Source organism: Chlamydotis macqueenii, chromosome 1, assembly GCF_036417535.1.
Source record: "Chlamydotis macqueenii isolate bChlMac1 chromosome 1, bChlMac1.mat, whole genome shotgun sequence".
NCBI classification, from domain to species: Eukaryota; Metazoa; Chordata; class Aves; order Otidiformes; family Otididae; genus Chlamydotis; species Chlamydotis macqueenii.
The window spans coordinates 96080254-96095641 of NC_141556.1; the positions used below are offsets into that span (position 1 = coordinate 96080254).

General features: G+C 36.9%; 1 protein-coding gene across 4 annotated transcripts in view; it reads right to left on the bottom strand.

Moving 5' to 3' along the window:
- The window catches only part of CBLB (Cbl proto-oncogene B), a 134494-nt gene that overhangs the window by 43974 nt on the left and 75132 nt on the right, over positions 1-15388 (bottom strand). For all 4 annotated transcript variants that reach the window (XM_086762446.1, XM_086762473.1, XM_086762464.1 and 1 more), the window contains exons 5-8: positions 8002-8158; positions 4162-4283; positions 1649-1786; positions 641-728 (exon numbers count right to left, since the gene is read on the bottom strand). In XM_086762446.1, the coding sequence (XP_086618572.1) occupies positions 641-728; positions 1649-1786; positions 4162-4283; positions 8002-8158 (505 nt within the window). The remainder of the gene's footprint in view (positions 1-640; positions 729-1648; positions 1787-4161; positions 4284-8001; positions 8159-15388) is intronic.

A 15388-nucleotide genomic window follows, 5' to 3' on the forward strand; every position in this document is an offset into this window, starting at 1 on the left:
TGGCTACTTCCTCTTACATGAGTATCAAACATCTGCACATTAGTTTGTCACATCATCACTTAACAAGACTACAAACACATCTAGAAATTCTAGTTTTCTCTGCAAAGTCACTCCCTTTAGGCACTTAATGATTTCTGTTGCTTTTCCCTGATCTCTCTTAATTTGCACAATAGACAAGAAGAAATGTGAGACACCCTGGAACTGTTATCTTTGTGACATATGAACTATACTTTTCCTCCTGCACCTGTCAGCAAACTGTACCATTTCTATTCAGGCCTCAAAACTATTATTTGATCTTGATTTGATTTTTGTATTCCCATCTGCTATTAGCAAGGAAACACTAAGCTACATAAACTTGTAACATAAATATCAGAAAAATCTTTAATAACCATTAACACATTTCTCATTGGGAAGAGGCTTAGAATAAACAAAACTTTCCATGACATACTGTCTACATCACCACCAGCTCTAGAGTTTAAAGGATTATTACCCTGTTCTTCATCTAAGCCCTTCAATCAACAACATATTTTCACTCTTATTAATTTCTTTCTTACAGTTTAATGAAAGCTTATTATCACTGCTAGATGAGATACTACGGGAAGTGAAGATTACAAAACAACTGACAAACTCTGCAACATACCTGTGTGACTTTTATGTGATCATGTGGTGTGGGTTCACATAAACCTGTCAAATCAGGATTGTAACTTCGTCCATCTGGGAACAGATAGCTGCATCACAAGAAAATTATTAAAAATATGCACATTACCTCTAACTTGGAAACAGTTTCTTGAAAGCCATGTTGTTAAGTCGCACTGTGAGAAAGTTATATTTACATAAGGTACAAAAACTTCACTCTGCATTAAATATCCTCAGCTCTAATTTTGTTTGCTCAGTTTTTGTCAAGTAGAAAAACTCCAATATGAGTGTATTTTTATTAGGAGTTATGAAATCATCATACCTGAGAAAAAAAATTACTGGACTGTACAAGACTGAAAAAAATTCCAAGATTATAGTGTTTCTCAATCTTTTTTGGAGAATTGATCGATTTTCCTGTTTTGGGTTTTTTTTTATTATGATTATGTGGATATATCAAAACATGTATCCCAATGAAAAGATTCTGACACCAAAAATTTGTCTTTTACTTCAGCCAATCTAGTACAAATGTACTAGTACCCTCTATAAACTTAGATTCCCTTATAATTATAAATCTTTTCAGTAAACTATTAGAACCTGGAAAGTGTCCTGGCTGCACCATATATAAAAAAAGCAATTACACAGCTTTCAAATCATTGTCCAGAGTTAGACACATGAGTAACTGGCAGTAGTAATTGCTCAATAAGCTTAAGTGCATTTGGAACTCTTATTATCAGCGGGAGACGGGGAAGAATCAATGTGACAACTGCTCAATTTTATTTTCTCCTGGAATTTATCTAAGACATGGCTTTGGTTAACTTTGGTTAACAGAATTACCTGGAAACAAGTGTTTCTCAAATGAAAAAGAGGGATGGTTCTTAAACGCCAAAGGAACACCAAACACCACATCCAGACTGTCTGTTTTAAGAATCTTTAAGAACTACCCATAAAAGGATTAGGAGAACAAGGAAATCAGAATTTCATACCTATGGTGACTACAGGAATTTGTACTTACAATCCTTCCCGGCTGCCATCAATCAAAGCTTGAAATAGAGGCTTATTGTGAGGTATGGTCTGCAGTATGTTCCCGTCGCCAGTCACATATCCAATGGCCCACTGTCCCAAGCGAGTACAACTCAGCCTGAAAATATAGCTGGATAAAAACAAGATCAATAAAAAGTCAGTGTTAATCAGATTTCAGCAAAAGAAGTGAAGAGAGCAAGGATGGCCTCTGTTTAAGGCACTGAATTAGATCTCTGCAGATCTGGGTCAGATTCCCAGTTCTGACACACGTTCTTTGTACAACCTTAAATAAACCCGCATCTTTTATGCTGTCGGTTCCTCATAAGTAGAAGTAAGGTAATGTTAGCACCCTACTCCCAACCTTTCATTTGCTTGCTTTTTAGTTCTTAAAGTGAAAGCTGCACGTTCACTGTGAATAGTCTCATTACATACATTTAGACATGCCCATAAACCTTACCAAGAACAGTGAATTACATTATCAAGTCTCCATACCTACAACATACACCTTTTGTGCATACACAGGCCAATAACCTGAATGAATGGAAGGGGAAATAGAAAACATCTTTAGATGCAGCAGAAATGTGAACGATGAATAATAAAAAACTGCCCTACAAGTAACGTTAATTTTCTGCATACTAGAGGAGGTGAACTGGACAGAAGAAGTATCACTTCTGCTTCACAAAATACCGGATAATACCAACCTAACTGGACTTAAATTTAAATACTTCTGTGTGCTACAGGTGATAGCTGGGAGTATACATAATGCAGACATAGATCACAGTAGGAGGAAAAGGAAGATTTTAAGTAATAGTATCAGGCATGCTTATTCCGTCTTATTAAAAACTCTAGTTCCTTCGTGTCAGACACTATCTCATGTGCCAAAACCTCATTCAGAAAACTATCCCACAGTGAAACACCACAAACTCAATTTCCTATAATAGAGCAGCTTTTCTTAGTTATACATCAACACTTTATTTCCTTCCAAACAGTTTAAAATGAGAAATCTTAGCCTCTCTTAAGTTTGGCACAGCTCTTACAACCTTCAACAGGGCAAACACTACATTGAAGTAGTAACTATTAATTTGAACAGAATCTTGTAATTTCCAGGATGTTTCAGACAGATTAAAGAAGCAATTTCACTTCTTATCTACTCTTTCACACTCCAGCACTTCACCTAAGCAATTCAGAAAGCCATTTTCTGATATAAAATAGAAAGTTATCTTAAAACTAACTCTCTATTTACAAGGAACATAAAGGCAACTTTGGATAATTTCTCTATTACTTCTCTTTTATAAATCAATAATAGAGTAAATACTAAGTATAGCAAGCACTCTGAAAATCAACCTAGTTATCAGACTTCCGTAGCAGTGTTCATGAGTGCCAAGCTAAAAATCAATGTTATTCTACTGGAACCACAAGATTCTTGTATATATGCACTTGACCAGTCAGGTAACGTGACAAGATACAGCATATTGTTGCTAAAAATCAAAAGAAACCAAGTATGGTATATATGGGTATAGTTGTTGCTAGACTTCTCTAACAAGTTTAAAAATGATGCACCTTAAACTACGTATACATGGAATCCTGCAGCAAAGTTAGACAACTAAACATTAGGGAAAAAAGCTTCATAACTGAGAGGTAAAATTAGCAAAATAAAAGCTAATAATATAAAATTAAATCCATTAACCAATTTTTATTTCTCCAATCTGAGTGAAAAAGAAAACAGGACAAGAGAAGCGGCGTAAATGGTAAAAATTTAGTTTGAATAATTCAGTTTTTGTATAGCACCACATAGAAATTATTTAAAAACTCTGTATGTCGTGATATTTCATCAGACAGATTCCTTTTCTCAGTGCAGAGTTTGTGATACAGAATCATTACTGGCAAAGAAAAAATACATATGAACATAAAAAGGAACACATAAGTACTGACTAAATTCATAATTTAGGTGTGCTACCAGGAAAGATGTTAAGATTATTTTTACTTTACTATTAAGCAACAATTCAATGCAAATTTTGAAAAGCAAATTATATTTTCAAATATGCTCTTCAGGAATGCATTGCTTGTTGTACCTAACTCAGATGAAGAAAGAAAAAGCAACATAATCTCCAATTTTTTTTCTGTTTATTAGTACCCATTTAGACTTTTGTGTTAATACTTTTTTTTTGATTCATAGCACTGTAGAAGAATTATGGCATGAAAACAGATCACACAAAATTCCTATGTCTTAAAAATCTAAAAGGTCAGCATTTTTTAACATGGAGTTATAAATTTTAGATTAACCAATTTTAAAAATATATTTTGATATAAATAAAATCATAAGTATAAATACCTACTATTTCTCTGATTCATTGTTACAAAAAAAAAAAAAGGTCAAAAATTCACTCCTTCAATATTGTAGTGAGTGTAACTATCATGCAATATAGAAGTATGAACCTAGAATAATTATGTAGCTTCTGAGATAGCATGTTTATTTGGAAAGCAATAATTAGCAAAACTTCTCACCTCCCAGGCTTAGTGCTGTATTTTTGCAACCTTGCTTTCACTTCATCATATGTCAGGAATGCCATATATCCAGGATGTGTCACAGCTAAGAAGTTCCAATTCCTTAAGATTGAACCCCATGGCTAAAAAGAGAAGACAAACAATTAAACAGATGCAGCCAAGCAGTTACATATTTCTAATAAAACTCAAGTCAATTTGTCAGAGAAACCTACAGCATTCTAGCTTCAGATGAAAAATATGCAATTTTGGTTAAGGTCTAAATAGTACAAAAGATTGTCCTATATACCCACCTTTGTTACAACGGTTTCTTCAAAACAAGTATTCCAAAAACATCAAGTGTAAATTTTTGGATAAAGATTTTGAAGACCTTTAATTTAAGGGATCTCCTATTTGTAGCTACATAAAATATTAAACATCATGTTTACTTAGATCCTGGAGAGTATTGCTCCATGGCAGTTTAATAAAAACACAATTACGCCTGTTCTTGAAATGTCCTGAGGCACTTCCATAGTTAATGATAAGTAACACTAACAAATGAAGCCTAATAAATCCACTAATTTGAGCTGTCATTCCTTTTCTTATTTTCTACTTCTTGATTACTTCAGTTACCTTAATGGTATTATAGCCAGAAAACAAAGCAAATATTGACAGCACTTCATCAGCACCTTTGCCAACCTGCATAGCAAACGCTTCAGAAAACTCAGGGAAACACGCCTGAAACGCTAGCACCTCAAAGAATATAGAACAGTTCTTTACAGTAAATGAAGGATGATCTTTAGCTAGTGGATTAATACAAATATATTAAGTGCTTATTGTCAGCATTTGAGAGACAAGAAACTGCCTCTGAATAGTTTGGAGATTTTTAATGTATTTGTCAAAAGACCAAGGCAGGTGAAGTTAAGCAATACAAGACAAGAGGCTTGTGTTCTTGTGTGCCCTGCAAATTCCCTTTAAGAGGATTTCTAAGGGCCAGTAAGGCAGAGATGAAACGCCTGCGTGACACAATTGAGCGGAGTATCCTAACAGTTCTGCTTGAGATCATGATACATTTCCCAGGCAAACTCTAACCACTACTCAAACAAGGATGAACACTTGTTTTATTTTAAAATTAATACCTCTTCAAATCAGACACGTGAAATAGAGCAAAGAGGTTTCAGCACAGAGGCCATAAGAAACCTCAAGTGTTCAAATCTGTACAAAAGGAAAAAAGAATCACAATTCTAGACACAACACCACATACTGACAGCTCCACTCTGCACCCTCACCAAAGATGGATGCCAAGAGGCTTCATCACATTAAAAATTTTCGTTGGCCTACCTAGAGAAAAGAGGGAGCTGGCTCTTCCCCCTTCACCACACCAAAACTGACACTTCTTTCACAAAAGCACAACATTCTTTCTCCTGTTGTGTTACTCAATTGCATGCACGTAAATCAATGTAAATCCAACACTCAGTACTTTGTTTTGTTGGACCATGGTGATATAAAGGCTTGCTACAGTAAATTATAAAAATGAATTCAAGTAGCGTGTAAATTCCTTGGTTCATCACAGCCATCAAGCTTCTAAGCTGACAGTAGGGAGTATCTTCCTCAAATGCCTGGACTCTTTGCAGAGGATTACTACTGCTATACCCCGACAGTACAACTGAAAACTCAAAGGGCAAAAAATCATAGCTTGCCTTGTGCACACAAACATAGGGTATTACAAAAGCAGAAATGTTAAATAGGAAAAGATTTGTACATTTCCTCTTCTATGGAAATATTTTTGCATAAAAGGACAAATTAACTGGACATGTTAACAGTGACAGAACGAAGATCCTTTCCTTCAAAGCATCCACATGTACTGTCACGCTAACTTTACCTCTGGTCACAGCACTTAAAGCTGTGCATGCATACAGTGAGGAGGCAGGGGGAGCAACTTCACTGTTACAGGATCTCCATAAAATGTAGTCTCGCTTTTTTCTGTGACTATCACTAGTAACGTAGCTTTTTTGTAACACAACCCACAGCTGGCAAAACAGTGTTTCGATTACTTAAACAATTGGGATTTTCTCTCTGTGGGCGTATGCACACATAGTTACAGAAGCTGTTTAAAAACTAGAGAAATAAAATGTACCGTCTGGGAGAGGTTCTCAGACCAAGTTCAGTAGGAGGTCACTTCAACAGTTAGGCAGCTATCGCACCAGCTGGTGATCTGTTTGGCAAAAATTCTCTCTCTAATTAGAAGTTAATCCTAACCAGTCTCCTCTCCTTACAGGTATCAGTACCGCTGATCCCCTTTTTCTAGCACAAGGCACAGTAACGCATCAAACCAGCAATGGTCTCACAAAGAAACTAATGCAAACAGATATTCATTGGCTCACAGAACAAGGAGGGGGAGGACGGGGCGGGGAGGGGGGAGGACGAATCTCATTTGAGGCCTCTGTCCTGAAGTTTAATGCAATCTAGAGGACCCCACGTAGGGTCAAAACAATCTGTTGCTTCTCAGATCCCTGACTTCTCGTTTAATTTTATGTTTGATGTACAGATTAAAACAAAACAAAAAAAAACCCAAACCCTGTTATTATTTGTAAGCAGAATGCTTAGGGGGAAAAAAACCCTACAGAAAGGAAGCTTAAATAAATACACTTCATAGTGATGTATGTTGTAACCAAAGGGCCTCAGATATTTTGCAGTCAAGTCTAAGATCAAGATTTGGGTTTGATTACTAATCTGAACACCATATTTTTTTGCCAAATACTGAATAAAAGGGAGAAATTTTGACAGAGTAGAAACTGATCCCAAGGCAGCGACATTCAGACAGGAATGCTTGATCATATCAAGCTCCACAGAAAAGGCAAAACTTAGGGGGACTTTCCTAAAGCAGCATTAACTACAACGATCTATATTCTCTAGTTTACTGTTTCTTCAAAGAGAATCCTCAAAGTTCTGTCCAAACCTCCATAACCTGTGTGTGTTTAAATAAGTGATCAATGTTTGTGGTTAAATTAAACAGAGAAATAACTTACATCAAAACACTTTCAAGTTTGATATAATTTTCAACCAGAATGGAGAAGAGATCTCAACATCAAAATTCCATAAACTAAAAAGATTAATCATCTCCTGTCAAATGTTAATATCAATTTCAAAATTGCACATAACAGCATAATAGCAAAACCAAGAAAGCTAAACAGAGATTATTGCATCATAACATGGAAGATGGAACAAACATATGGCCCAGGCTTTGATGTAAAATTGGTATTTTGAACATATTTCCAACAGGCTAAAGAATAATCATAGAATTATCAAACCATTTAGGTTGAAAAAGACCTTTAAGACCAAGAAGTCCAACCATTAACCTAACATTGGCAAGTACCCTATTAAACCATGCCCTTAAGTGTTTGATAACCCTTCCAGCAAAGAATAATATCTAATTCCTAATATCTAATCTAATCCACCCCTGGCACAACTTCAGGCTGTGCACCAGTTTATCACTGTACTGGGTAAAGGAAGTAAATGATCAAATAAATGGTTGTATACCTCAAAGATCCCTATATACAAAACAAACATCCAAAGTGACAAATTCAGAATCAATACATCTAATATGGATGCAAACCAGCACAGACTTCTATATTGACTAAAATACTTCAAGCATGTTCTATAGAAGGGACACAAGGATAACAGAGGCACCAAACAGACACAAGCTTATTTCTGATAAATATAACCTATTAACAATAATAAAGTTAATGAATTCTAGTGTTTAAGTTATTTATTTATTTATTTGCTTCCTTGACCGACAGGTACTCGCCTCAGGGCACTAAGCTTCTCAAATTCATACAAATATCTAGAGTTTTCAAATCTTACCTGAAATAATCTAGTGAAGATATCAAATTCAAAAATTGAAATGTAGTCATTGCAGGTCAAGTCAATAGTAGATTTAAGAGCCATGGCTTCCAAACCAGAGCTTATCTGATGAACTTCATGAAGGCACTGCCTGAACATTTTCCACGGCACTATAGTTCTGAGGAAGGAGTGGAAATAAAAAAAAATTAATAAAACCACATATTTAAGATTTGATACCTTATTTAGACATCAGAACTGGACTTCTACAAAGTAGAACATTAATTTGGTTTCTCTACAAATAAACAAACACAATCAAACAAAGTGTCATTTATTTTTCAGCAATAAATATTCAAGCTTCTTTAGGAGGATAACAAAAAGAGCACTGCAGAAACTGAAACATCCTGCCAAGCAACCTCACACCCTCTCAAAGATACTGTAAAGGACCAGCTCTGTGCTTGGTAAAGAATTTCTTTCTTCATAGCCTCTCTTCTCAGAATGACAAGCATCAATTTATTATCTAATGTGGTAACATTTTTTATAGCTGAAATTCATAAACACTGGTCAAGTAACACTATAGCAATCAACCAGATACCACCAGTACTGGTCCAAGGCCATGACAGTTACATAAATATCAGAAGACTATCATCTCAGATCATCACCTTCACACACTCCTGCAGGATGGGGAGTATTTTCAGACAGTAGTGAACATGGGAAAATGTGGGAAATCAGAATTGAAGAAAATTAAAATTATCCTAATACAAAGCCACGTTCTGTCAATTCTAGTTTCTATTTGCCTGGTTAGAGATAATGTAGATGAGTTATTTTGCCAATCAAGTGCCTGTATTTGGAATCTGAGAGGAGGCTGATCACTTGAAAATGCCCTGTTTCATCACTCAAAACCATGAGAAATTGAAGTAATAGCAATTCTTCTTATGTCATTAGGGTCAAATCCAAGTTTTGCAAAGCCATAACATCTTCTCTTTAAGAAGCTCTGCCTCACATTGAGAGTAGATTGTAAGATACTTAAAAAACATTTTAATTAACCAAAATATAACCAACATATAACAATTAACCAATATATAACTATTTCAATGACTTAACAAGATCTCACACATTCATAGTATTTTGTTAATAACTGCTAACATGAAAAAAGACTCAGGCCTCACAGACTCATCAATATTTCTTGCAATTTTTTAAGTTCCCATTGCCTTATTTTTATAAGAGCCAAAACATTTTATTCCAGCTTTTCTAACTATTTTCTTATGCAGAAATGCACATTACTTAGTAGTACAGTACTTGGGCCGAGGGGGAAGACTGACTGTATGAAGTTAGTCCTGCATAATAAATATTATGCAGTTAACCTAAATTAAAACAAGTAGTAATTTGAAGTACAACACTAAAAACATACTCCTATATTTCTACTGCATCAGGCATTCACTACATTTGCACGTGCAAAGAAATCTACTTGTCACTTGGAAACTTATATTGAGAAAGCAATAAATGATAAAATGTGAAGTTTAATAGATCTCAGCAGATACTTTCATCTCTGTATGAAAAACAGGAAACCACAAAGAGCTGACGAGAGATACCACATCAGATGCCATTTAGGAAAGAATGCACATCAAATTTTGATTATGGTAAAGAGAGAATGAAAATTGCACTGAGTTCAGAGAACAAAGTTGGAAAACGTCAGTGCTTCTGTGGTGTTAAAGTTGTCTTAATTCAAGTGCCTACTACTTATGTAGCTCCTGTAACCATGGCTCTGAAACGTTTTCTGATTCTCTTTGTAAACCTCTCTAAATGGTTACAACACCAGGATCATGCTGAAATAAGGTTAGAAAAATAAGGTTAGAAAAGTTTTTTGGGTTTTGGCGGGGAGAGGGAGGTAGGGGTTTTTTAAAGTGGTTTGTTTGTTTCTTTTGTTGTTTTGTTGTTCGGTTTTTTTAAAAAGCATTAAGACAAAAACTCTTAAATAAAAACTAACAGAGAATCAATCAGGAATGACTATAGCGGTACCATACCTTAGGAACTGCTTTTTCATGTCTCGCCTAAATTACTTTCATGAAAACATGTTCACCAGAAAGAGTGATAGAATGGTTTGGGTTGGAAGGGACCTTCAAAGGTCACCTAGTCAAACCCCCCTGCAAGGAGCAGGGACATCTCCAACCCGATCAGGTTGCTCAGAGCCCCCTCCAACCTGGCCTTGAATGTTCCAGGGATGGGGCATCCACCACCTCTCTGGGCAACCTGTTTTAGTGTTCCACCACCCTCAGCGTAAAAATTTTTTTCCTAATGTCTAATCTAAATCTACCTCCCTCTATTTTAAAACCATTATCCCTTGTCCTATCACAACAGGCTCTGCTGAAGAGTTTCTCCCCATCTTTCCTGTAAGGCCCCCTTCAGGTATTGAAAGGCTGCTATAAGGTCTCCCCAAAGCCTCCTCTACTCCAGGCTGATTAGTGATTAGCTAATGAAATAACATCTAAAGTTATCTTGTAGGACTACTCCAAGAACAAGTGTCTGAAAAAGCGGTGTCTCCAATTTAAAATTCACTAAATTCAGGATATTTCTTTCTGCAGCTTTGTGGAGCAGGTCTTACATCTTCTGCTTTCTTAAACAGAGGTGAGAATTGGTTGTTGAAACACTTAACTCCTATTTCTCAGCAGCTTTTATACAGCTACCATTCCTAAATACTTTGAAACAGCACCAGCCAGAGATCGTTTCTCCCCCAAATGTCTCTCTCTAGTTTACATATACAAATACATTCTTGAGACCTTGCAGACAGCACACGCTTACTCAAAATGAGAGTATTCTGAGTCTTCACAAGAGGAAGGACCCTGCAGCATCCCCTCTTGCTCCCACAGCACTGAAATCTGGTGACCTTTCAGGCGCAGTGAGAAACACCCTCCTCTGGCAGAAATCTAGGAGGGGGGTCACGCAGAATGCTCCCCACAGGGACGAGGGGGCGGAGAGAGGTTTTTGCAGACAGCTGGCAAGTTGAGTTTCTGGTTCTACTAACATTTCACTGCTGTTGTTTTCTTGTGTTTTAGGGGATACACAGCCTATGATGGCACCTTTTCACTATTCAAACTTAAAAAGTTATTTTAATCACTTGGGGAGGTGGGAGAAGCAGTGGGTGGGGGAAGGGAACAGGACCAATCAAACAAGGTAGAGATTGGGACTATCCTAGTTAACAGTATGCTTAGATTGTTGTTTAAATATGTATTTTTTTTTAAACAGAAAAAAATTGCTTTTATAGAAAGAAAAAATAGGATCCTGTTTGTAATGCAATACTGCCTGCAGCGTTCTGCTCCTGATTCAGAGAAGATGTCTCCTGTAAATATTTTCAGTGATCTTTGTCCTTGTAATATTTGTTGCATCATGCCCGAATGATACCCTGCGCTAGAGACTGCCAGGTATTCTGCACATGCCTCATGCTATTAGGCTGACCTGTGGACACTCGTCTAGGAGAAGACAAGTTAGTCAGCTCTGCTACAGCTCATCAGAAAGATGTGATTTGACATCCTGGTAACCTTAGTCCTCTATAGAATTAGGTTGAGGAAGTGCAGTTTCTCAGTATTTCAGGTATTTTATCATAGTTACTTAAGCTATCCCTTGCAGTAGAGTGCATGTGACTGCAGCTGAGACAACGCTCTGGGGAGTATCACAGAGAAGATGGTACTACATAGTGACTGTACTTCCCTCAAATGTCTGATGCCCAAAGTTAAGAGCCCTACTACACATGCACACATTACAAACAGATACACTCAGGGCTTTGGTTAACAGTTTTGTAACTTAATTTGGGGAAAAACACAGAACACTGAAGCACTATAAAAACAGCTGACTACATTACATATACATACTGTTATTGTGCTACATATGTTACTTTATTATGACCTCCAATTAATTAAAAATCTTCAGAGATAATTTTAGAAGGAAGCAAAGATATGAAGGAAGCCGAAATGCACACCTTATACAGCAGAAAAAGCTTATGGAGGACCTTTTACAAGGAAAATCTAATCTCTATCTCCAAATTTTCAGAAACAATTCATCCATGCAGTGTCTTTGTATTGCCTGTCCTCATCATTAGAGTAGAGGCAAGCCCATACTAATTTAAGGAAAGAACACACAAAATAAAACAAATGATCCTGAATAATTTTTCACAAAGAGGTTTTCTGCGCACATCTTATCTCTCTCTTAAATCAATTGAACTATCTCGTACCTTGGCATTTACTTCGGTATTGTCTTCTTATTTAAGAGTCCTGTCAAAAACCCTAAAATAAGCCATTTCTCTCCCAAGCCTCTCTAAATAACCCTACTTCTCCACATTCTGCAATAGTAAAATTAGTAAGCATATCTGAAGAATAATAATGAATTAAAAAACATTCTGATCGACGTATAAGCTTTTAAAAATACTTTTACATGGGATGGTATCTATTTACTATTATTCATGCATGTCAAAGGCGAGTGTCACTCTGTAGTTTCAAATGCATGTTTTAAACACCACCCACACAAGTTCCATATGCCTAAAGTAGAAGGATTAGTGTCCAGTATGTAATTTTTAAGCAATTTAGCAGAGGAACTTCGGTCCTCCCTTCTCTCCTGCCCTGATCATGCATGCGTACATAGGATTTTCTTAAACTCCTTGAATGTTGCTGCACTATTCAGAAGCAAAAGATATTAAAATGAACCTGGAGAGGAAGCAAATATTTTCTGAGCATGCAGAGTACAGCACTTCAGAAGAACCGGGGAGATGCAGCTATTCTGGAATGTCAAGTGACACTGCTCCCATTTGAACCAGAGTAGACCACAAGTACGTCTATGAAGGTAAACAGGCACCTGTGTAACTTACACTTCCAATGAACATTTTTGCCTGCAAGAGACTCTCTCAAATGTTGCCAGAAAATATAAAATGAAAAGGGCATTACTCTATCCAGAGTAAACTCAAAAATATTCAAGCAAATTCTGACCCAGACAGAGACAACATTCTTTGCAAGCCTGCAGTGAGCAATGTGGATTTTAGTTTATCGTCATGGAATAGAGCATTTTCTTAAGACTGCTGTTTCAGTTTTAAGGGAGAGGCTACATGTTTTCATTGCTTCTGAACTGCAGAGCAAACAATTGACACACAGAAGGCTTGAGAAATACAGTCCTAAGGGAGAACAGGAATTCTGCCACATCATGCCAGTATAATCGTCAAATAGTGACATCATGCAGAAGAAATACAGATGAATCGAAGATGAAAGAAGAGAAGGTAAAAGAGGGAAAATGAGCCTTATAAAATGGGGAAAACATACCACCAAAAGCAGTCACTTCCAAAGCCACATAACTGGACGTTGCTGGAGAGACAGTAAGTTAGACCTTCCTTAAGGGACACAGGAAGTCTGCATTTCCTGAATCGTCCCTGAAGGGATACATTTATCTGTATATTTCCAACTCTGATCTCTAACCACAATTCAAAGCACACCCATGCTTTTGCACGTCCTTTTATACTTAAAACACTGCCTCTCCTGCCTATCCACAGAGAATCTGTTCTCCTATCTCACAATCTTGTCTGTGAACTATTATTAACTCTTTCCTCCATCCTTTGCACACATAATTTTACCTTGTTCTCAGCTATCCAGAATAGCTGTGAAGATAACTGTCCTTCTCTGTTTTTAATCTATCTTGCAACTTTCCATTGACTAGCTCTTCTCTATAATATTCGCTACCTTCTTGTTCAAACTTGTTTATCTTATATTTATATGAAAAAGTTCTAGAGACATTTACGTCTCACTAGTTCCTATGGCATCGTACCTTCTGCCTCTAAGCTCAATTTTTAATCAGGAGTACCAATACGCCTATTTCCCATACAGCTGAGGGGGGAACCATCCTCTAAAAGCCTCATTTCCTTTTTACTTCCCTCTCTTCAACAGTTTCTGTTGCTAAAACACCTGTCTTGATGGCAACGAAGGCTACAGCACTGGGATCGCTGCCTCTTCTCTTTTCAGCTGTATCTTTCAGCTTCCCTTTACACTTCAGTTGAAACTCAGATTTGAAGCTCTCTGGGCCAGGACCGCCTCTTCAATCCATACTTCTACAGTGTTCAGGCAACGGTAGGGATCTTGAACGCTATGAACAGCATGAACACGAAACCAAGTAATAAATTACGGGGATCAATAAGGTGTTAAAACCTAGCTTATCTGAGGTCTCACTTTCAGACAGCTAAATGTTTTCAAAGTTTAAGTCATACATTGTGGTCTGCCTGTTTTACTGCTTCTTCTCTGAACCCAAGCCACACAGGTGACGTCTGTTCTATCCTGAGCCAAAAGGCACTCCACGGCAGAACCACAACTACTCAAAATTTAGAGTATCAATCTGAAATACCCTGTTTAACTGCTACTGAGAAATCAATAGCCACATTTTTTCCTAAATTCCAATATAAAATAAATACTTTTCAGGCCTCACTGGGGGGGGGAGTATCAGAGCTTTAAAACAGCAACGTGTTTGACCCTAGCAGTGAAAGAATTTCCATTTCCTCTGAAACTAAAAGGTGGGGGGAAATCAATTTATCTGACAGCAATAATAGAAATGCTTTCAATTTTTTAAGGTTTCACAATGAAAAGTAAAACTTTAAAAGATAAAATATATGGCGGAACTACGGAGAACTGAAAAATCGAATACCCCTGACATTCTGCTGCTGATTCATTCTGCAACACGAAGACAGCCACAGTTTACAAATTTCAATAGTTAGAAAGATCAGCACGTCTTCACTGTAGCTTTCAAATTCCGAGGCTGGAAAGATCCATTAGGTCATCTTGCCCACTCTCCTCCTCAGTTCAGGATCGCTCCCAGTGGTATTTTGCACGTTTTTGCTCAGAACAGAAAACTAGTAAAAGCTGTAAGGTGCTACTAAAATGAGCGAGGAACCAGGGGAAATTAACATCAAGCACTATACAGTGATAAAATGTGGATAATGAAGAAGCTGTCAGATTATGTTCTACATGCATATTTACAGTCCACAGGGGGTTACTAAAGCATCTGTAAACAAATGTAACTGCTGATTACACACCTTGCAATTTCACAGTTCCATTTAACATTACTGTTTAGCTGTACATTTAACAGTCATTTGCTGCAGCACAACTATAATGGTAAACCACGGGTGAAGATTCACTTCACTGAAACTACTTGCTCCAATAACTGTATTCTAGTAATCAGCACAAATTCAAAAATCACATCTTCTCAATTTCAACACTTTCCTGCTTTTGACACTACCAAGCTTGTTCTTGGTATAGAACTTAACCTAAAATCTTACTGAGTGTGGTGCAAATCTTGTGTCCATTTATTCCTCAGTTCTTTTTCAGACAGCTTCTTTATTTTCTTTATGAGGCTCTCTTCCACCTCACAGCCTGTGAATATGCCCAAGAGC